This window comes from Orbicella faveolata, unplaced genomic scaffold (assembly GCF_042242905.1).
Source record: "Orbicella faveolata isolate gen_17 unplaced genomic scaffold, um_ofav_v1 contig_25, whole genome shotgun sequence".
Classification (NCBI taxonomy): Eukaryota; Metazoa; Cnidaria; class Anthozoa; order Scleractinia; family Merulinidae; genus Orbicella; species Orbicella faveolata.
In genome coordinates, this window is record NW_028301553.1 from 21,107,501 (window position 1) to 21,131,531 (window position 24,031).

General features: G+C 37.8%; 4 protein-coding genes and 2 pseudogenes across 5 annotated transcripts in view; 3 read left to right on the forward strand and 3 right to left on the reverse strand.

The window, feature by feature from the left end:
* The window catches only part of LOC149109381 (uncharacterized), a 124,329-nt gene that overhangs the window by 62,378 nt on the left and 37,920 nt on the right, over positions 1–24,031 (forward strand). The gene's annotated exons all lie outside the window — the stretch shown is intronic.
* The window catches only part of LOC149109382 (uncharacterized), a 78,325-nt pseudogene that overhangs the window by 52,597 nt on the left and 1,697 nt on the right, over positions 1–24,031 (forward strand). The window contains exons 4-11 of the transcript XR_016208446.1: positions 19,765–19,800; positions 19,926–20,045; positions 20,555–20,576; positions 20,761–20,800; positions 21,419–21,677; positions 21,854–21,964; positions 23,468–23,658; positions 23,771–23,894. The product of XR_016208446.1 is annotated as an uncharacterized LOC149109382 (transcript). The remainder of the gene's footprint in view (positions 1–19,764; positions 19,801–19,925; positions 20,046–20,554; positions 20,577–20,760; positions 20,801–21,418; positions 21,678–21,853; positions 21,965–23,467; positions 23,659–23,770; positions 23,895–24,031) is intronic.
* Positions 1,266–12,466, reverse strand: LOC149109388 (uncharacterized). Its single transcript, XM_089294382.1, has 10 exons — positions 12,419–12,466; positions 3,699–3,730; positions 3,403–3,457; positions 3,194–3,256; positions 2,890–2,952; positions 2,677–2,715; positions 2,491–2,529; positions 2,332–2,376; positions 2,013–2,043; positions 1,266–1,893 (listed from the first exon to the last, which is right to left on the reverse strand). The coding sequence occupies exons 3-10, from the start codon at positions 3,455–3,457 to the stop codon at positions 1,386–1,388; spliced, it is 843 nt and encodes a 280-aa protein (XP_089150508.1). The 5' UTR covers positions 3,699–3,730; positions 12,419–12,466; the 3' UTR covers positions 1,266–1,385.
* On the reverse strand, positions 4,065–6,141 carry LOC149109389 (uncharacterized; annotated as a pseudogene).
* LOC149109390 (uncharacterized) lies at positions 8,504–10,083 on the reverse strand. Its single transcript, XM_089294346.1, has one exon. It carries the CDS (start codon positions 10,081–10,083, stop codon positions 8,935–8,937), a length of 1,149 nt encoding a protein of 382 aa, XP_089150472.1. The 3' UTR covers positions 8,504–8,934.
* LOC149109391 (twitchin-like) lies at positions 16,624–18,767 on the forward strand. The gene is made up of 2 exons (XM_089294439.1): positions 16,624–18,097; positions 18,497–18,767. The coding sequence occupies exons 1-2, from the start codon at positions 17,998–18,000 to the stop codon at positions 18,637–18,639; spliced, it is 243 nt and encodes an 80-aa protein (XP_089150565.1). The 5' UTR covers positions 16,624–17,997; the 3' UTR covers positions 18,640–18,767.

Here is a 24,031-nt window from a genome sequence, read left to right on the forward strand (position 1 = left end):
GTGAGGTAAGATTTGCATGAAATTCTTGCATTGTTTTGGAGCTGGTATGTTGTTTATCTGCAACCTCCATTCTCTAACTTTTCTGAGAAAAAGCACAGTGCTGCCATCTATTTTCCTCCATTGCTCCAATGCAAAACAAGTACTTCTGCACTAGAAATTCTTACAGAAATGATAAGACCTAGCCCTAGGAATTTTTTTCTCTACCCTATGCAGTTTTCAATGTTCACACTTGCATGGAAAAGGTAAATGGGGACATTTCTATTTTTCCATGCTTTTAACTTTTCCAGCTTTCTGAGGCTCAGGCTGAAGGTTGACAAACATTCTATGCAATGAACCAAAATAATGCTGATCTGTTGAATTCTTTTACTACAGCAGGCAAAACACTGCTGCTGGGTATTGGCCAAAAAGGCCTGTTTTTGCAAATTTCAACTTCTCAGATTTTTTTCTCTGCAAATAATCAATGCCAGCCAATCATTTTGGTTCATTGCATAGACCATTGTAAACATAATTTGTAAAAAATAGTTTCTTGCCTGAGTGACTTGGTGTTTTTTCTCAGTTATTGTTATAAGAAAAGCACCCTGTGAGACACCATACCAAGGCTTGTGCTGTTACCATGGAAACAAGAGACCCAAACATCATTGTGTTTGTCATCTTCATGGCAACTAGTGTGATGATGTTGATATTGTCTAATTAAGTTTGATTTTCAAGTAAAAGGTCTTCTTGACTATCGAGCCACCTTAAACAAGCCCATAAAAAGGTTTTTCTCGTTCAATTTCCCATGAAATCTATGGGAGCGATGCATTGTGGGACAACGCGGAAGTAGTGAAAGGGGCGTCCCATTTCCCTTTTGCGCTTGCTACGCAGGCTAGCATTAGAACGGTATACGTGGTTTCTTTCTCACTGACTGTAAATTCGAAAGTTTTGTAGGCAAAATTTCCAAAAGCTGTTCATCATCACAGTCAGTAACAGATTTGTTAGCCACTTTATGTAGAAACGTGTCCATGGTAGTATTCAATGCAGTGTAAGTGTGCATCTGACTTGAGTTATCTTTGATAATTTACTTTGTCACGGACGAGTCGAGTAATGCATTGGCAAAGACGATGAGTTTGCATTTATTGCACTTCACTGTAGTAGTATTATCGGCGACCTGTATTTTTGTGTTACAAAGACAAATTTTGTAATGGGAAACACTGACTCCTAGAACTGAGCCAACGACGACATTACCATAGTCACACTGACTGAGCATCATTTACAGCAACAAGCTCTTCTATTGGATGGATTGATGTGTATTTTGTGGTAGTCAGATATCTCTCATCATTAAAACTATGCACACTTATTCCTTCGATATGATAGGATTTGCCTGCCTCAAGAACAACTTTATTTTCTCAAGCTAGGAGCTTGATAGATTTAGTGCTGTCGGCGATAATGTAATCTACCTTAGTCAAAGGTTTGCCCCTAACATTTACAACTTCAGATTCTCCAATAAGCATTACTTTTGCTTTTACTGATATTGATTGAAAGTCTGAAATATCATCAATTTCACTAATGCTAAAATGCATTTGCGAAAATGCGGAGTCGTATTCATAATCTATTATGTGGGGCGTTACTCTGGATTTCTTCCTGATGGTATACTCTTCTTCTAAAGCTCGACGTCTGCCTACAGTTTGCTGTACATTGTCGAAACTCACAGGTTGCTTTTTGTCTTGCATTTCCTTTATTTTAGGCCGCTTTTCGGGAGAGTAGCAGAGAGCTCTTACAGATTTTGTGGGCGACGTTTGAAGCTGAAAATCAAAGTAAGAAGCAGCTCCTACTGTTGATGTTCGTATGTCACTGAGCTTGTGAATAAACCCTTGAATCTGGTTTTCCTCAAGCGGCTGGTTAAATGAAGACATCCTAATGAAATAAATTGATTAAAATAAAATGTAGTGGATATATGTCGTGTTTCTATGAAGATTCGTGTTGTGTTTTTTTTCCTGAAGGATTTCAAATAAAACAGTGTAAATATAACTTACTTGATGAAGTTGCTTGTCTTTACAGAGGGTCCTGAAAATGTATGCATATTTGATGTTCACTATTTAATGATCAAAATAATATACATTTTAGGAAGGTATAGGTAAAGGATTGGACTGCTTCCCAATTTATAATAATACAGCTGAATGAAAAAAAGAAAGAAAGGAAGAAAGAATTAATGAATTGTTGATTTTGTAATTGTTTATTTGGAATAAACTCGCAGCTTTGTATAGACTGAATTTTTGATTAAGGATAAGCTTTAGTAGTTTTGAACATACTAAAGATTGGTCATGAGTGTACAATTGAAGACGCTGTATTTACCTTCGCCTTTTCCTTCCACGTTTATAGTAGGCTTGGCATTATTGCCTAAAAGAAATGTTGAAAAACTATTTTGTAACTTGAAGTGCCTGTTGAATAACTTTACTGACTGAACACTTCCCTCCATGAAAAGTTGTACATTTCAGCAATTATTGGACTTACCTTTGTCTACCAACATTTCAGTTGGCAAGTGGTGAGTGCCTAAAAAATAATAAAATAATGGTAAGATATTTATCAACTTAGGCAAAAATAGTAAAGTATGATTAGTTTTGTCATACTAAAGTATTGCTGAGTGAGTTGTAGAAAGAAATGGGGTGACAGCCTTCAAACAATGGTGGTTGAATTTACCTTTGTCTTCCCAACTTTCAGTCAGTGAGTCATTTGTGCCTGTAAAATAGTTTGTACATTTTTTTCTTAATTTTCGAGATAGCTGTTTTCGAGAAAACTGTTAATAATGAAGTGTTGTTCTTGTACTTTCTAATTAGTCAGAAAAATTGACATTTTCATTCAATGGTGCAATCATGCAACATTATTTTTGTTATTTGGAGTTCCAATATCTACCAGTCGAACTAGTAGAATCTTTTGAAGGTACATGTTCTTTGCTGGTAGGTGACAAATGATCACCTAATGAAAGCAATAACAATTGATATCAAATAGGATAATGATAACAATCATGAGGCATCAAATTTGTTATTTGGAGTTCCAATACTTACCAGTCGAACTCCTAGAATCTTTTGAAGGTAAATGTTCTTTGCTGGTAGATGACAAATGATCACCTAATGAAAGCAATAACAATTGATATCAAATAGGATAATGATAACAATCATGATGCATCAAATTTGTTATTTGGAGTTCCAATACTTACCAGTCGAACTAGTAGAATCTTTTGAAGGAACATGTAATTTGCTGGTAGATGACAAATGATCACCTAATGAAAGAAATAACAATTGATATCAAAGAGGATAATAATGACAATCATCCATTATAAATTGTCCGTGATATATTTTGTATATCAACTGTTGCATTTTCTGTAAAAGTGTGAGGCTAGAAAACCTTACTGTTGTATGAAAATACCTTTACCCATACTTTTTCTTTGATTAGTTTTCTTTGACTGTCCTTTTGTAGACATCTGGATGGAAATTAAAACAAAGTACAATAAATGAGATGATCTCAACTCTCGTTGGCCTTAGGAAACATCTACTCTAGAAAGCAAGTATAGTAGAACTTATCGGTACATTATCCATCATTTTATAACATTATTGTTAGCTACAGTGGCAGTGTGGCTAGCTATAATGAAAGAGTTGACATAAGACGAGTCTGAAATTGTTATGCATGAGTAAAAAGATAAATAAAGAATAATATTTACTTACAGTTCTTCAATTACTTGTTGAGTGGCACAGACCTGCAGGAAGAGCAAAATGGTTAATACAGAGAAATATGAAAGATTTGAATGGGACGAAGAAGCATTCAATATCATAACCTTACCTATTGCCTGCATTGGGCTAGGACTATGGAATATTTATGATAAATTTGGTACATTCTGAGAGGTGCAGATTTTGCCAAAACCCAAATACTGGACTAAAATGCCTATCCTCATGGCTGTATATTAAAAATGTTTTCATGATGACCAACAAAATTTTAATAATAGCGTAGACGGTTGCTCACAGTTCTGACTGTCAATCCTTATAAACACGAATTTCATCACATTTATTTCACAACACTTAATTTTCATGTTTTTCTTCAATTTGCAAAATTAAAGTGTCATGAAAATTCCATGTAATATGGTAATAAGTTCCATTTATGAGACCATTAAACAAGTTTTTGTTAGTACAATATTGATCATGTAAATGTTATTAGCTATTTTTATCAGAGTTTTTCCTTAATTTTCTTAAGATAAAGGGTCATTATATTGCCCAATGTAGGAAAAATGTTAGGAAAAATAGTCAAGCAATGCAATTAGATTGCTCTATGGTCTGTAAAATATGTTTCTAAAATACCAACTCTAACTTGTGTTTCTGGCAAGTTGGTATATATGTGATCTATGCAAGTCTTATTGTCTGTTGTATACGATGACATTAGTTGTTTATACTGATGTTCCCTGATGAAAAAATTGTACAAAGGTTCTCTTTCTGAGTGGTCAAACCAGTTGACATTGAAATCACCCATAAATATTTTAAAATTGGTTAAACGCATTGCTAGAACTTCTGATAAAGCTGTCAATAGTTGCCTGATTGAAACTTGAGGAGACCGATAAATGGCTATATAGGTAACATGGGGAACAACCATTAATCGTATTACTGTTATTTCTACTCCATTCGTATTGCAGCAATATGGATACCCTGGATAATATTCAATCCGACTATAAACTGCTGTACCACCAAATGGTCTACCATTTCCAACTGAAGGAGCATCATTTCTAAATAAACTATACTGGCCAATGTCATATATGCTGTTACTATCACTCACAGAAAACCGAGTTTCTGAAAACAAGGTCACATCTGTACTTGAGTAGTTAAGGTCTACTCGTATATCTCCAATGTGTTTGTGTAAGGAACGTGCATTGAGAAAACATAACTTAATGCAAGAATCAGGTGAATTATAGATAGGTGAAATGCAGATATCTAATTTACCTTCTGTTCTCAAACGCTCCATTTCCTTCTCTACATCTTGACTAACTTTTATCTTGCCTTCACATAAATCAGTGATATGCAAGCCCTCTAAAGTTGTTACTCGGCTTAGACCAACATAATGTATGTGTGGGATAGCTCTTCGAGTTTAAAAATTCACAACAATTCTAGCTTCAGTATCACCTTGAGCTCTATGAATTGTCCTTGCCGCAGCTGGTCTAAGTGGAAATTGCTTTCTTACAACTTGGACACTTCTGGTTCTACTAACTTTAAATTCAGCAGTTACTGGTTTTATTGGAGTCCATGTAGGTTCAATGCTAGTGACATACAGTTGCCTGTTTTCATGTCTAGTTTTTTCACCAACATCAGTATGGTCAAACTTTACCCATATTATACCAGATGGCTTGCCTGTTTGGTGTAACTGTATACATTTAATTACATTGCTAGCACCATTTGTCATGCCATCATCAGTCCGTGTGTTTAGACATATTTCTGTTCGCTCTCCTATTACTAAATTTAATACACCATCTAACTGTTTCGTTTTCCTTGGATCACTGGGTATTTGGCTTAATATCTTATCTCTAAGCTCATGTGAATTTGCTCCTACAACACTATCATAAGCCTTTGTTGTGTATTTCATGCCTTGGATAGCATTGTGTGCTCTATTATTGAAATTGTTTACTTTCTCATTCTGTATAAACAAGTGTGGAGCTTTCACTGGATAACTGCCATTGTTAGGTTGTAGAACCCTTTGTTTCAGCATTGCTATGTCTTCTTGAGTATGCTTCCCTTCTCTTAATCTGTTAAGCATTTCTGCAAACTGTTTACTCTCTCTTTGTCTCATAATTTCATGGAGCTCAAACATTTTGAAAAGTTCCTGCCATAGATTTGGAGCAAGAATTCCATATTCTGTGCTCAAATCTTTGAATATGTAATCATCCATGACTGGTTGCAGTTGGATTAAATCCCCTATAGCCACAATACTAACACCTCCAAAAGGTAGTGGGCTTCCTTTGATATCTTTAAGTCTGTTATCTATTTGCACATTAAACATTGTGTTTCCAACCATTGATATTTCATCTATGAAAATAAGTTTGACACTTCCAATGCGACATCTTAAAGAATTGAGTCTACTAGAGTCAAGATGCCTATAGGTTTTCAATGATTGACAAGCTGGTATTGCTAGTGCACTGTGAATGGTATTTCCCTTAATGTTATATGCACCCTTACCAGTTGGTGCTAATATTAGGACATGGATTTCAGCAAAACTTTCTCCAGCTCTAGAGTTATAATACTTCAAAGCTGCTTGATACAAAGCTTTAGTGACATGTGATTTTCCTACACCAGCTCCTCCGGAGAGAAAGCAGTAAAATGGATCTTGTGATATTTTGATCATATGTAAAACGTGATAAAAAAATTCCTTCTGTTCTTTGTTCAATGTTTGAACCATGAGGCGGTATTCATCTGGTACTTCATTTAATATTAAAGGCTCAGTATTATTAGCTGATGGTATTCCTATGTCATCACAAAGATTGTAATTTTCATTGAAGTCAGCATGTAAGTCCTGGCTGCCTTCACCTAAGTCTTGTTGCTCAATATCTTGATTAAAAGGTGTTATGGAGTCATAAGATTCTTCCAGTACATTCACATCTAGTTGTGTTTGATTAAAGTCTTCATTGCACACAGCATATTGTTTCATTTGTTCATCAATAGATTTAGACATTGCTCTATACCGTTCTTGGAAAGTAGAATAAGCGCCAATAAGGTCTGTTTCCTCATTCCTCCATGATGTAAATAGCATCAAAATCTCACGGTAGTGCTTTTCAGGTTCAGCTTCCTTGTTAAACCACACACTTCTAACAGTTCTGGCTTTGTTTCTTTTTTTAGCTTTGCTAAATTCCTTTTCATCACCTTCATTATCATCGTTATGAAAATGGTCAACAAAACGTTCTGATGGAAAACCATCAGTATCCATTTCATAAGACAACTTTACATATGGCTTCCCTGTTCTGTCATACTAGGCAGCCCAGTCCGCAAGGGTAACATTTTCCAGTTTGGCTGGCCGTTTACAGTATCGCTTAAGTAATCCACTGGTCTAAATTTCCTCGCAATCATCATCCATTTCCTTTATATCATTCAGGGGCTTAAGAAGTTCAACTCTCTCTTCGGGAGGTAGTCTCCTTCGCAGCCGTTTTTGGGGATGTCACGCAACGCTCCCCCCAAAGAAACGGCTGCTCACATCCGAACCACATTCTTTTCCTTTTGTGTTTGTGGTTTGTTTGCGCTCCGTTGAACAGACCAATCACATAATAGCAAAGTGTGAATGACGTAAGTTTTCGCGCGGAAAGGTCTGCGGTGCGAACACGCGAGGGATTTCTGGCTTTTGTTTCACGCCGCACGTCGCCAAAAATAGGCGGTGTTCGCAGGTTACGATCATGACGGACGAAAAAAATTGTAAATGAAAGTCCTAAGTACTAGTGCTTCATGTGCTCATCGCTATGTTCAGCTGTAAATGAGACAATATATATTTTCTCGAAATGTCAAATTGTAAGCGTCAATCAAGGGCCAAACGCTTCCTACAGATTGTAATCAGGCCGGAAAGAGCAGCATTCAGAACTCGATGTCAACAAATCGAGCGAAGCTACTTGATTTCCTGGTTCCTTTATTAAGTTAAAATAGATATCTTCCTTCTTGACAGTAATTTTTTGAGTTGAAAGCTTCTAATAATTAACTTGAACTTTGAAGAGTCTTCAGCTACATAGAAAGCTCGTTCATGCGTCGCCGGTATTTTTCGGCGTCCCTAAACAAAAGCCGGAAATCTGTATGTTTATTTGTGACATCTCCCACGACGGGATACAAAGATAAAAAACATTCCGTGATTGGACAAGTTTCAAAGGGCGAATTTGGCGCGAAAACGTTCTTGAAAATGGAACGGAAGCGGTGATTGGCTAATTTCGTGAAAGGAATGTTGTTCGGATGTGAGCAGCCGTTTCTTTGGGGGGAGCGTTGCGTGACATCCCAAAAAACGGCTGCGAAGGAGACTATTCGGGAGGTGAAGTGTTTATAAATATAATCTGCCTAGATGACCTTCTCATGGGTAATTGCAGTGTAATATATACAGCTTCTTGGGCACTGATTTCAACATTATTTACAAATCTACTGCCAATATCCCTTACTTGTTGTTTAATAGAAGTGTTCCCTTTTCTGGCCTCAGTGCATGCTTCACGTAACAAATCACTCATCCCCTTCTGGGCCTTTGAAATGTAATTTACTATATAAACAGCACATGCATACACATCAAGCACATACTGAATATCCATGTTAACTCTCCATGCTCTAAGACAGGCAGGATTATAGTTATTAATTCTCAGTTCATTAGGATTTCTCTTTAAGAAAATTGTGGCAGTGTTAAGTGATGAATTTACTGCAAGTAGATAATTCTCTTCTGTAACATTGAGATTCAAAAGTAGTTGATCAAATGAAATGTCTTCGCCTTCCTTCATATCATCAAGATGATTTTTTATTGATTTCCACATATCTTTGTACACTTTTATTTCATTTTGGGGCATGTCAGCATCCAGAGGATAAAGAATCTTTGTTTGCCTCATAGGAGGCTGTGGAAAGTTAAACCTACACTCACTTTTAGTATTCTTAAGACAAGTGTGAGAATGGCAGTGCACTTGTCTGTTGACCAGATTAAGCAATTTACGATTGTCTGTGGGTTTTTCACAAGTTATTATCTCATCAATAAACGCAATCACCTCTGAGTCATTCTGCACTTTGAATTCTGGTGCATTTTCAATCCATATCAACATGTGAATGTGAGGTGAGCCACGCTGTTGGTACTCAACTCTATAAAACCAATCTGATATTTTGTGTAATGGCTCCACAGAACTTAAAAGGAAGTTATTCAAAAAAACTGATTAACTTGATAATCAAAATATCTTGCACATGTGACAGGATCACTCTGAATAAGCCTTCATCTATCCTCCCAGTTTAGGTTTTCAAGTTCACTGTCACTATATATCTTGTGGTCTACAAGTTGACCAAGAATTCTGAGAAGATGATACCATTGGGTTTCAGCAGATGAAAAACTACAAAATGATGTAGCTGGTCCTAATTGCTTTATCATTGCAAACAGATCTTTCTTGGCTTTCTCAAAATACGGAGGAGACCCTCGTAATGCACTTAGGAATTTAAACCCTTCATCATAACGCATTAACCTCTCTATTGCCCCTTCTTGCTTTAAATGATGTGCAGTCAGGTTTCTGTTATTTGCCTTACACTTTCGTAGAGCAATATTCGATTTACCTAGAAGAATTTTCATTTGTAACTTTTTTGTTTTATAAAATATATTTTCAACACACATGGCAGCTCTTCTATCTGACCTACGAAGTTCTGATTTGCAGACATCATTGTAGTGCACAAATTTACTTTGCTGTCGTGGCTGACCAAGAAATATGCCTGGGTATGCTAATTCCTCTGAATGCTTATCCTTAAATATACTTAAAGGTATGTTTCCTTCAGCAGGTGCAACATTGAAGATATGTGATCGCTCACTATCTTGTAGGAAGTCAGTTGCTGTTAGCATGGTATCAGTAACACCTGCTGGGGATTCTGCTTCACCTTCACTCCAATTGTCTTCGTCATCATCACTTAATATGCAATCATTAGTCATGCTACTACTAGTAGCTCCATTGCTGCATTCGGGTCTTAAGGGTAGTGGTTGGTCACAAGAATCTTTATCTTGTGCAAGTTCTGTATCATATTTGCCAGCCCAGGCTGGATTTAATACTATACGTTCATCTTTATAAAGATTACTATTCAAAATCAGCCAATTAATAGCTTCAAGAACCTTATGTGGTCTTACATTTAAAGACAACGCTGAGCTCTTGTACTGTAATTTTCTTTTCAAATTTACTTTTATTGTCCCAGTATTGCTTGGTAACTGTGGTAGCTGACACACTGTGCTACATACATCAGCAGGTACATTGACAACATTTCCATGAATTTTAAGCTGTTTTCCTCTGGGAGCTTGCATAAGTTTTTGAAAAGCAATCCTAGGGGCAAGTAATCTGCACTCTAGTTCATTAAGATCAAAGAAAGTTGGTTTCTCAGGAAATACCATCCCATTTACGATTGCACATGGTGGAATTTTATTTTTAATCAAATAGCTATGACATGTTTTGCATATCCATTCTACATTATTGACACTGGTTTTATTACATAATCATTTGATGCTTTCAAGATTAGATTCTCTAAATTTTTTAGAAGAAAGCACACTATGTCTATACCATAGCTGATCACAACATGAGCAAACATACAATGGACCTTTGACAACAGTCTCTTGAAACTTGGAAATAGCTGAGTCAATATTAGTTATGTTTTTCAGCCTGCAAGCTTTTTGCTGTGTATTCCTTTTTGCTTTTTGTCCAGGAGATGCTACCTTTGCTCTGTAAGTATTTTGCTGTTTGTTCTTTTTTGCTTTTTGCTCAGGCAATGCCATTTTTGCTCTATAAACCTCTTTTCATCTGTATGCATTCTGCTGTGCATTATGTTTTGCTCTTTGCTCTGGAGATGCAACTTTTTCTCTGTAAGCCTTTTGCTGTGCATTTCGTTTTGCTCTTTGCTGAGAGGATGCAATTTTTTCTCTATAAGCCTTTTGCTGTGCATTCTGTTTTGCTTTTTGCTCAGGAGATGACATTTTTGCTCTACAAGCCCTTTGGTATTGAGCACAATTTAATTCACTGACTGACTGGAAACTTGCAACACATGTTTTTGAACTTGAGTTATAAGCTGTTTGTTTGTTTGCACTCAATGTAGATAAAATGCATTGGTTTTGAGCTGTGTCAATTGATTTCCGTTTGCGGTTGTTGGTTGGAAAATCATCAGAGTCAAGGGACATTCTTTGGCTGGGTGATTGAGAAGTACTTCCATGAGTTATGGATATAGTGGAGACATAATGCATTTCCCCTATGTGCCCGATATATACAGACCTCGAATAAAGTGACACATTCACAGGGTCTACTAAAGTTACTTCAGCAAAATTCTCACTGGATTCAACTACAATAATCCTTAAATTAAAAGCATCTGCTATAGCTTGCATAATGATGTGATCACCCCAAGTCCCCTCTCTGGACATATTACTAATGTATCGAAACCATGACATATTGTTTAAAACTGCACTTTCAATAAAGCATTCAGGGTTATTTTGTAAATATTGAACACCAGCAGCCCTAATTTCAAAATGACGATTTGAGTTATTGTATAACTGGTGTGCTATCACTCTGAAGAGGCAATTGCCACCTGCGCCAACCTCCAAAGGTCTTAACCCATATCTCTGCAATCTGATTTGAAAGACAGAAGCATGACCTATGTTACACATTTCATAAGACAAGTTATTATCGGGACCAGGATTTCTCTCAATATCACCTGACAGGTGATTTTTCCGTTCAGCTAAATCGTATCTGGTGAAAACGGTTTGTTTTGGATAATATTTGCTATAATAACTGTCTTGCCTCCTAGTATGTTCAAGCTTCCATTTTTTTTGTAGTTAGTAGCAATATCATTCAAAGCAGATGACAAAGGAATTGATTTTCTGATCCAAACTTTGCACTTTTTTCTAAGCTTTTTGTGCTTCATTCCATTCAAAACTTTTTTCAGAGATACTCTAGATGGTTCTCTATCTCTGAGATGTACTATCTTAGTAAACGTTGAATTATGCGAACGGGAAATTCTAATGCAATGCGACCGATCAGGGCTTTTGATAGCTACTGTAACTTTAATTGCACTAGAATGCAGCACTGCAGTCAAGCACGTGTCACTGTGTTCACTGTTAGTTTCATTCACTTTGGCTTGTGCATGATGGCAACCGAGCAACGTGGTTTCACCAATGGGCATTTGTATTTCATTCTGAATCATCGACATCTCATTCGTGTCTTCGGAAACAATATTTGTTCCTCGAAAGGAATGTTTTGCTTCCAGAATAGACTCATTTGTGTCTCGAAAGCCAAGTTTTGTTCCACGAAAGGAATGTTTTGCTCCCAGAAGGGATTCACTGTTGTCTCGAAAGACAAGTTTTGTTCCTCGAAAGGAAAGTTTTGCTCCCAGAAGGGAATCATTGTTGTCTCGAAAGACAAGTTTTGTTCCTCGAAAGGAATGTTTTGCTCCCAGAAGGGATTCATTGTTGTCTCGAAAGACAAGTTTTGTTCCTCGAAAGGAATATTTCGTTCCCAATAGGGAATAGTGTGATCCCAAGAAGGGCTCATTTGCACCACTCGCTCGCCAGCCATCATGGATTTCCCGCGTACAAGTCGGAAGTTCAGGCAAGATTTCTCTATACAAAAACCGCTTTGAATCTGAAAGATACCTTAAAGATACATGGCGAGAAAACACAGGACACAGTGCTTGAATGCTGCGACAGAATATTGGAGAGAAAAAACTTGTAATTTTGGAAAGCATACCTGCACTATTCGGCAATAAACCTTCCCAGCTCGAAAGCCAAATGCGACGTCGGGCAACGTTTTCCACGCTGAACTTGGTACAGATAAGTCGATAATTCGACGGTTTGTTTTCGCCCGTACGAGTTGTTCCGAAGGATTCCCAGAAAAGAAAGCCTTTTGTTCCGATAATTTCCGGAAAAGAGGTTCGGCGGCCGTTCGGTTCATCACTCAATCATACACCTCACTCAGTCGGTATAACATAGTGGCTCCCTTGGCAGAGCCACAAAAAGCGACAGGCATTGTTTCTTCGATTCGATCTGACAACAAAGCGCAGACAATAAGCTTTGCTACAGACTGATGATGGCGGAAAACCTCCTCGAACCACCCCGTCTTCTATATCTAATCATATTCATACTTCTACCTGTTGGTAGGTGCAGACATTTAAGTTACTTAATTTTAAGTCACGCATATCATAAGAAAGTTATTTGCAGTTGTATAATCCGAGTAAAAGTAGCATCCCGGAAGACTGAAATGATGAAGAAGTCTTTTCAGATAAATGCGACGTACTCAACGTATTCGGTTACAAATTTGCAGGAAATTAAACCAAGATAGGCGAAAATAGCTCAGTGAAGTGTGCTCGACTAATTTGGGTTAAGTAACATTGTGATCAGAACAGATCATTTCCCTCAGTCTATCTAGCAGCACGAGCATTTCGAGTCACCAATGAACACAATTCACAGAATATATATTAGACTTAATTAAGGTACTAACAAAGTGATCACAACAAAGATAAAAGCGGAATCGAACAATTGACGTTCGGTCATAAAAATATGAATGGCCTCTGCCCCATGAACGTGAATACTGCTAAATTGTCACAATAAAATGAACTGAATCATTTCAGACATTTGGCTGCGTGAGCAGCTACATCTGGAGATTTTTTCGAAAATACTGTTACAAGTTCTCCTATCATAGCACCAAAAGCGGCTTTCGATACTTTAACACCAACTGCAAAATTAAGCCAATTGGGGCATAAAGCTCCTTAGATGGACACAACAACAAACCTTATCCAAGCATGGGTTCATTTTTAATCAAAAGACTTTCCGTCAGGCTGATTTCTTTTAGGAAGACGGGGAGAGCTACTAATCGATGGAACCTTTGTGCTTCATAAAGGTTTGGGTATTTTAGGGATGTTACGTCTGAATAGTGTTACGTGCATGCAAGAATGCAATATGGTAAAACTTAAAAATATATACAACAAGACCTTCTTCATTTATGAAAAAAAGGCTCTGATCATACTCTAACGAGGTAACATACCAAAGATAAATCTACAAAAAGTGGTTTTGAATCGAAAAACATTCTTTCTTTTTACGAGCTGGATCTCTGGTACAATTACAGCCTGAGGAAAGGAAGCTAAGTATGTCCTTTATTTAACACAGGCGCACCAATGCTTCCTTGTTTTATTTATATTGTACTTTATTCGTTTACTTCAAGTGGCAAGAACAATGACTTAGCTGATCTATAATCGCAGCAATGGTCAATGAATAAAACCACAGCAGCATCGCTAACGGTGGATAACGTATTCCTTTTTGCATTCAACACCACGAGCCGCAAGTAAGTTAGATTTTGTGAAATTCCTAAACAGTCGCTCCTGATATGCACTTTATACCATCAACTTGACCGATTCTGTTTTGGTTGATCTTCATCCGAGTCGGATTTAGTGGAATTGCCATTCTTCAAAAAACTTTTTCCAGCCCTCCGCATTTTAAACCGAAACGGAGTTAAACTTACTTCCTATTTGGGAACTTCGACTTGATGGGGAATGCATTAACCATAATCCCTTTGAAGTAAGAGCGAACTTGTAAAAAGTGACCCAGTGCGACCATTCAAATCAAGTTTCCGCTTTTAAATTATTTTCAGTGGCGCACTTGCTGAGGATTGTTTGCTAGATGTTTGTTAGGAAAATCTTCTGAGGCATAGGGAAAGTTGATATTGTTGCATACCGGGAATTATCAGAAAAACGGTTTGTTGCGATATTACTGAGTTTTCTTGCTAAACAAACAATTCGTCAGGCGGTAGACGGGTTTCTAGCTCACCTCACCCTCCCCCCCGGGTTAAGATCCTCGGGGCCTGGCTAAGTATCAGCTGGTAGCCCCTGAGCTCTCTGACGCAACCTTCTTTAACGGAGAACCCCCTGGGTTTTCAAGCGCAGCACATCTGCTATCGAAGGCAGTCAGGCGAAAAGGTTTTTCCTTTTTGCTAAATCCAGACATGAACCTTTGAATCTTTGGTATAAAATTAGTCTAAATTTGGTCTTAACTGTTGTGATTTTAGTACCGTGACATTGCGTGACATTGTTTGCATTCTCCACGATCATGTGATATGCTTTCGCTCTTGATTGAATGAATAGGTGTGTGTTAAGTTTAAAATCCACTCATGGCTGGGTGAACCGTTTCACTCTATAAACGTGCAAGCTTTCTCACTAAACACCCGATAAATGAGAACTAGATCATCCTGAACCCCGAAATCATACGTTTTTATATGCGGGTGTTTACTAAATCCCATATCCCGTTACTTTTTGGCAAAAATATCCCGCATTCCGTAAATTAAGAATGCAAAAATTAACCATTTTTCCACTCGACATCCCGTTCCATCTGATCTAAATAGCCCGTATCCTATTAATTCTACCCCCAAATATCCTGTATCCCGTTAATTTTTTACCTTAAAATCTCATATCCCGAAAATTCCTAAAAATCTCTGGGATTTTTCTAGCAAGGCTTGGCTCAACTTATACAAAGTACTCCTTAAACGTTTTAGCTATCTCTTCTGGATCAGACATTATATTATCATTTTCTTTGCAATATCCACATAGCTCTGATTTTAATTTACTTTTTTGATTACTCACGTTATTAACCTCCAATACAATTTCAGGTTGCCTTTAAGTTAATTAAATTTTTCACAATACATTTTGTTAAATTTGTTTCGGTAATTTTTACATACTCTTTCACTGGTTTTGTTTGAATTCTAAGCAAATTTTCAAATAACATTTTTAAGTTCTCTTGAAGTCAAAACACCTTTTGAGATTCATGGTGTGTCAACATTGATTACGTTTTTATTCCTTTGGCTAACTAAAGGTAAACTCTCGTGATACTCTCTGTCGAACCTCCACTAACGGCCACCTCTGTACAACGGTCACTTTTTTTGGTCCCAACTGATAGTATACCTTCACTCTTATTCTAAACTCTCTACAACGGCCACCTCTCCACAACGGTAACGGCCAATAAAACGCACCTCGACTGACAAAATAACCTCTCGACAACGGCCAGTCAACAATCGACTGACGACCGGCCTAAACTGTTTTGCCTTCTACCCCACTTTATGAACGCACAGACAACCCACAACCCTCGCTTTGTTCTGACGGAGGACTAACACTCAAAAAACTGCAAATCTCAAGAAAGTGTCTAATGACAAGCAATGGAATGCATAGTTCAGCTGAAGATGGCTCCTCAACCAGATAGGGGAGCAAGGAAATTCTAACACAAATACATGTACCTATACGAAAAAAGCCTATTTACTTTTATTACATGATCATGATGTGTGCTTCAATTAATTTTTTTCCAGCAATATAATATGAACCTCCTTTGCAAGAATGATGGTAAAAAGGCTTTTTTACTTTTGTTGAATGTTTAGACGGAGTATTGAAATTCACTTTGGAGCCTCCCAATCCAAGCTATGCTGGAAATGGAAGCAATGCTAAACTTTTGTGGGACTACAGTCTGGACAATCAAGCAGAGCTGCTAGGAATTATCTACAGTGTAAAAGAACCCAGTGGTGCTTTCGCTGGAATGCTGGTAAAATTAACGAATGGAAGTGTTATGAATCATCAAAGTATACCTGCTGCTTACAAAGGAAGAGTTAGGATTGAAGGAAGAGCTTCCCTTGTTGTTGAGAATGTAACTCCTCGAGACAACACGGAATTTAAGTGTGCACTTATTCCAAAATCAGGAACAGATTTAGAGAGTAAGGTTCTGCTCATTGTGACAGGTACGTAAGACTTAAATCACCAGATACTTAGTTTAGTTGCAGCCAAATACATTTTCGCGCCAAAAGAATTCACCCTTTAGGAGAAATTTTAAGATTGATCTGTAGTATCGGTCAGCCAACTTGACTGGCCAGGGAACGCCTCTTGTTAGTCAGCTTATATGGAACTTCGATGAGGTCACCCGACTCTAAAACACAGAAGTCACGTAAAGCAATCGTGGTGTCGATCGTCTCGATGATTAAGGCGACTGATCTGGCTTTAATGGATGCGAGCAAACTAAAAGCTAGTGAAAAATATGGCCGACGCTATAGCCCTGGCCATTCTGGGTTATCATAATACTCAATAACACTCGGCGACAAGCTACTATGAAAAAGGGGTAAGGAGGGGCAGGATTGCAAATTGCGACAACCATTTTATTGTAAAGTGCTACAAAGTATATCAGGTATTACAAGATTATAAACTTCACGTGACAGATGTGGCTTTGAAATAACTGGATGGTCGTTTTGGACGTTGAGGAATGGGAAGGTGAGGGTGGAATGCGAAAGTAAATCGAAAACTTTTAAAGACACAGTTGCTTCGTGGATGTCATTGTTATCACTCACTTTCTTCGAACAAAAAATTGATTTTTATTTCACAGGTTTTATAAACACCAGAAATCTTCAATTATATGAGTTGGTTGGTTATTAGCTGTAACAAGAAAAAATGGTGGAACAGAGAGGGAGGCTCCCTGTCCAGGCCTTGGGATATGTCAATTACCCCAAAGTTATTTTAGGGTTGCTGCAAACAGCGGGTGTGCGTTTCCTTTTACGTCCGCGTGATACCATTCTTTAGGTGATCAGGCAATTTAGAAACGGCGGTCCACGCGGAAATACGCTTTGTCGATAGAAGCGCCTTTTACGGGTACATTAGAGAGAGTTGGTATTTCTGGATGGATAAATCAAAGTGGGAGATATATTTTCCTAACTCTTGGCTGTAAATAAAGGTTTTCTAATGCTGATCATGGCTTTCGTGTAATTACAGAAATACCAGAAATCAGTCCACCGTCAATGAACGGAAGTTACATTGAGGGATCTTCAGTCAATATTACTTGTTCAGCGACTGGAAAACCAGACCCGGACGTTTCATCTTTGAACTTCGAACAAATAAAGAGGACAGATGATGGACTGTATAAATGTACAGCTAACAACTCAGCAGGAACAAAATCTCACAAAGATATCCTGGTGGTTCGTTGTGAGTCTGGATTTTTCAATATCAAATCTTTGCTTCAAACCTTAGACTTATTTTTTTTTACAAAGATTACGCCGTAGGTTTGCTCTATATAAACAAAGCAAATTAGAGCGATGATTCGACGATAAGGTTTTCTTTGATTAGGATTTTTTTTTAATACTTTCTTTCTAGACCCGGCAAATGTACTGTTACTTCATCAGCTGCCAAGTCTTGGATTGGTCAGACAGTGACGTTCAAGTTTGTGTCAGATGGTCTTCCTACGCCAACACTCACTTGGTACAAACCTGATGGAAATAAACTAAACACAGTAACAGTTAAAGAAAGCACAGTGAAGATGACGACAACTGATGATCAAGATTTTGGTGAATACAAGTGTGTCGCTTACAATGGCCTTGATCCTTTAAACGACGCCTTGCTGACTCTGGCCCAAATACGTATGTGTCAGCTTAATTTCAAAGTTTCTGGAAAGATTTTTGTAACAAGAGATAACAAAGGGATACCAAAATAGTCCAGCTAAATAAAAGCCCCTTTCTCTTAGCATCTAAAGTTAACCAGTTCACTTAAGTTCTGTGGAAAGTTGTAATAACTGACGTTCCGATTACATATTTTGGTTTTAAACCGAGATAGTGTTAAGAGCCATGGTCGTTAAAAATTGCAAAATTAAAATAAAGGATTCTTGTCCCTGGTTATTACGGGTTTCCACACTGAAAAGACTACGTCAGCACTAATTCAATGATCAGGGCGAATTATTATTACATCATATTGTCAACTTCATCTCAATAACAATAGAGATATAATAATACAAATCAAATTTCTTCTTTTGATTTGGTTAGAGGAACCAGGATCCCCGGTCATCATATCTTCAGCGACAGATATTCAAGCCACTTCACTGACAGTAAAATGGACTGCACCAACTGATGATGGAGGGAGTTCTATCACAGCATACCGAGTGGTCATACTAAAGGGTAGCACTTAGATAAAGAATGTTAATATTACTGACCCTGGAATAACCAGTCTGTCTGTTGGAAATTTGGAGAGAGATACCGAGTACAACGTGAAGGTGTTTGCCAGAAATGCTGTCTTTGAAGGTGCACGTGGACAAAAGACTATCAGGACAAAGGCTATCGGTAGAATATCCAGAAACTTTCCGTAATTGGTTGTTCAACCTTAGATAAATCTGCTTTAGATGGCAAGTTGCTTTGACGGGAAGATGTCACTTAAACTACTATTTAAGGGAGAAAGGGGTAACATTGCAAATTTGTGGAATTCATTTGATCTGGCTATTAGGAAACAATATCTTCAATATTGTTATCCTTCAGGAATTCCCGAAACACCAGACATTATAGACGTGCCTGCCGAGATACATAGCGATGAGGTGACCTTAAAATGGTCAAAGCCAATGAGCAATGGAGCGGACATCACTCAATACACTGTGTATGTTAGAAACGTTAACAGTAACGATACCGTAGGAGACTGAAGAAAGCTTGAGGTCATTTATGATGTGTCTATTCATACGTACGTCGTCACACTCAAAAAAGGTGACGGTATGACTTAGTGGTGACAGCAGCTAACAAATATGGAGAAAGTTTGAAAGAACAGCACAACATAAAGAAGATCAGAGTTTTAGGAGGTACAATAATAATAAAATTATTTAACTACAATCATGGACAAAAGTCTTGGGACAAATTTGCACTTTTGGCGCTTTTGCGTACACGCCAGGCGCAAATACAACTTCACCTGCCTAACCTCGCCCCCCACCCCCCATACAATGTTGAAAACTAGTACGTGCAATTTCAACTGATTGTCAACATTGTGTTGGGTGGGGAGGGGGGACAGCAACCCGTTTATAAAGGATATAGCAGCGTTTTCTTCATACTTCAGTTCTAAAACACAGATAATCCGTTACATTACATAAGTGTCCCAAGGACTTTTGTCCACGATTGTAGTTGTTTATCATTAAACTTTTTGTCTTTAAAATAAATGAGTGGCATTGTCTAGCAAACTTGATCTTTACAGAAAAGTGGATATTGTTACCTTTGAGTACTGTTGTTAGTGTGCACATCCTTGAATCCTAATTCTGTGTTTTTTCCTGTTATTTTAGAGTCCACTAGATCGACTGCGAACCAGAATCAAACAGGTAATGAAAGAATTCGGTGTATACATTTCTGACTGATTTGCCTCGCAAGAGTTTTTGGGTTAAACATCCATAACTGAACATGTGTTCGTATTTATAATCTTTATCATGAATATTATCACCCACAGTTGTTAGATGCGACAAAGAATTGCAGATTCTTCATGCTGCTTATCTCAGTGTCATAATCCTTTTGGTAATAATCATAGTTGTTGTTAGTGTTATCCACTGGAGAATACGTCAAGATCCAGGTAATCTTATCACCTGCTTTACCAAAATTGAAATTAACAAAGTTACTGTCTTATCGAGTCGTCCAATCAGAGTTACCCTCATTTCCTCATACTTGAATGAATTAGTCGTTACCTATGTCTATTCGGGATCTTTAGAAAAGGCCCCTTAAATAACTACAGGACACTTTCCTGTCCTTTTCTGCTGTTCAAATCGTGAAATTCGCTACCCATTCTGGTATGAAGCCCTTTTGGGCAGAGTCTTCCCGTAAGTCCATCCAGACGAACCTTCCTGAGTCCAGGTCAAGTTGGCCTCTGGCTCATCCCAGTGTGCAGGGGAAAAAACTCTCGGATGCCTAGGATACGAGCGTAACTAAAATGTTTCCAGTTCTCACAGTCGTGCTTTCCCCTAATATAGTTCCCTTATTAAGGCATCGTGGCGTGTACAAAAAAGCTTGCAAAGGTACTTTCTTCAAGAAGCCCACTTCATTTTATACATTTTGTCATTCTCTAAACACTCTCTCGTTTTTCAGCAATTCTTAAGTGTGGACAACGGTGAGTACAACCGTGAATCAAAGTTCAGTGGTGTAAAACCCTCAAATGTTTATATACTTTATCTCTAATTTGCCTCAGGGAAGTCTTCAATTAAACTTCACCCTTAGGAAACAATAGCTGTGTGTGACAATTTACCCAACTTCATATTTCAAAGAGTTCAAAGTGAAATGTTCTCTGTTTGCAGCATTAGCAGGTCTTCATCACATGCAGATTCCATTCATATGGTAAGTTTTTCTTTCAATTTCTCTTTCAGTATAGGCCCACGGAAAAACTGTTTTCGTAACATTACACAGAAAACTAACAGAAACAGATTAGCATAGATACAGGAAGTACATTTTCTCTCTGAAATAACATTATTGCCTTCGTTTACCCAGGGGGGAATTCTCATATACAAAGGACGGACGGGGGTTTTTGTCGTACCTTTTAGGGGTCAAAAAAAGCGTTTGTGGTATCTCTTAGGATGTTCAGCCTATGAAGGTCCGGCAGCTTTCACAGTACTTCCTTTCAGGGTATTAAGCCGAAAAAATATGACAGGAGATATTTGACAATCAACTGATTTATGACAATGCTTTCATAAACTTTACAAGTACAAGGTATTCGAGGCAATCGTCTTTATCGGTATCAAACTTTGCACCGGTTAGGGGTGAAAAAGATTTTAAGCCGCACCCACAAAACGGAATCTCGGTAGCTCTTAAGGGTTCTTTTCAAAATCTTAGTGGTGTCCATCTCCCCCTCCCTAAACGAGTTTGAATCATTTGTGAACATACGCCGCAGTTCCTATTACGCTGACGAAGTTAGTTTTGTCGTATGGGCTTCATAACATATTTTCTGTTCCTTTTAAGACCACTATTGACCATCAGGAAGCAGAATTTCAGTCCACAGAATTGAGCGATGTTACCAGCACAACCTATGAGATTCCTAACAGTGATGGAGATTACACGCCGCTTCATCCTTCAACAAGAAGCTGGGAGATCAGACGACAGCAAGTCGATATCATTAAAAATATCGGAAAGGGGGCTTTCTCCCAAGCCCCTGATGCAACAGCTAAGAACATCTATGGCAGCCAAGGGGTCATAACTGTGGCTGTAAAAATGTTGAAAGGTTATAGAAAACGTTTAGTTAAAGAGACAATTTGAATTCTTCTTTTCCCAGAATCGAGTTGTTGTTGGACTGGATTCACTGAATTGATCGATTGATCAATCGATTGTTTGATTGATACATTCCTTCATTCGTTCATTGACTATCATGTTATTGTTAATTTCATTTGCCTCAAATAGACAACGCTCCTGAATCCGACCGGATAGGCCTGCTGTCAGAACTTGAGGTAATGAAAAAACTGAAGCCTCATCCTCACGTGATCAAGCTGATAGGATGCGTTACTGAGTCGGGTAGGGGAAATTCTCTTAAAATATCATTGGAATACGTTAATATGTGCGTATTCTTCAATTTTTAAGAGCGTGTAAACAAAATTCGCTTATAGGTTATTAAGAGCAGATTTCTCTAACGGTCACCTATACTTGTGCAGGATAGAAAAATTCGATTTTCTGAAACTTTGTCAGGAAGAAGCTTTTTACTAACTTATTTCAAAACTGTACCTTTGAGGTTGTCTAGATTTTTATTTTCTTGTGGAGACGGTCTTACGTATTTTGCCCCGAAAAGAGCAAAACTTGACCCCAAAATTACACTTTTTGTGAGCGCTAGCAAGCCAAAATAATAAGTTTAACTGGAAAAGCTAACCCATAGTACTAAAATATCATCTTTTAGCAGTTATTTAACGTCGTCAGATCAGCATAAAATTTAAACCTGAATGTTTAGCAAATTTTTAAAATTATACGCTCTGATAATGTTACGTCACGTCAAAATTTAGTTCAAATTCGTGGACCAGAAAGTCAAACTGGAACTTGGATTTACCTGCCCAAACTATTTTTCTGGTTAAAAGTATCCCTTAAGCGACGTTTTTATCGCAAACCTAGCTTGGGTAAATAAAACCAAAAAAATTGAGAGCGTCTCGAAGACTAGGCACTTGAGCTAATCGCCTGACATTTTGACCTTTCACGCCACGATCACTATCTCCAACATTGATCCAGAAATGTTTGCCTGTGAGTCTTATCTCCACTAAAATAGTCTTTAGGTCTCAAAGATCAGTCACTGTAATTGAAAATACGTATCAGGCTGCAAACGAGCATTTTAAGCAGATGTTTATTTTGAATAAGAAATCATACATTTACTGGTTGGCGACTACAGACAACACACGCAACGAAATATCAGATAATAAATCAGCATCGAGAGTAATCTTTGAGAAAACTAGTGGAATACATAGTAGACAAAATACTTGGAGTAAGTACAAGTACGTAAGGCCGTCTCCACAAGAAAATAAAAATCTAAACAACCTCAAACGTACAGTTTTGAAATAAGTTAGTAAAAACCTTCTTCCTGACAAAGTTTCAGAAAATCGAATTTTTCTATCCTACGTAGGTAAAGGTGACCGTTAAGAACGACAGCTTGACTACCAAATAAGCTCGTTGTTTCACTTCACATTTCAGAATTGACTAAAAACCTTTCTAGGCCTATTTGTATTTGAAGTGCAATGTTCTGTGAGGAGATAACACGGAAACACTGGGGAAGGCTTACATTTTTTGGAAACCCGACCTTCATTAGCAAACGGCTGGGTCTTTAACCAGGGATTCTTATAAGAGAGGAACACACAGAGGGCTCATAACCGGCATTTAAGTTGTAAAATGAACTACACGTAAATAAGCCCTTTCTTGTGCACTTGAGTCGGTGCGAAAAAAAACACTTCCTCTCTTAGCTAATGGTCTAGCCGTGAAGTCAATTCAAATCTTCGTTTTCTTTTTGCAATTTACGTGATGGTTGTATTTTCTTTCTTTTAGATCCGTTACTGGTCCTTACTGAGTATGTGCCGTACGGTGATCTGCTGGGTTATTTGAGAAAGAGTCGTGGGCTCAATGACACGTATTTTAATAACCCGGATAGCAAGCCGGAAACCAACCTAACTTCAAAGCAGTTGATGGGATTTGCGTGCCAGATACCTGACGGGATGGCTTATTTGTCGTCGAGGAAGGTATAAGTCTATAATAATTGCAATTCAATGACTGAAAGGGTATTTTCGAAATAGAAAATGATATAACCCAATAGCAGTAATGCAGATCACCTAAAAACGACATCTGTTTTAGATAATCCATCGTGACTTGGCGGCCAGAAATGTTCTTGTTGGTGAAGGAGAGAAATGTAAGGTGAACAGATTTTGGGATGGCGAGGAATGTTCAGCAAGATGATGTTTACACCAAACAAAGTCGAGTGAGTATCATGGATCCACAGAGTTCCTTAAAAAAATTAGTTAACTTTCCAATAAAACCGATCCACCTTCTAACTCCCTACACCCTGTTCAAAGCTAAATAACAGTTGGGTACCCCTCCTATTCGACTTTTATGACC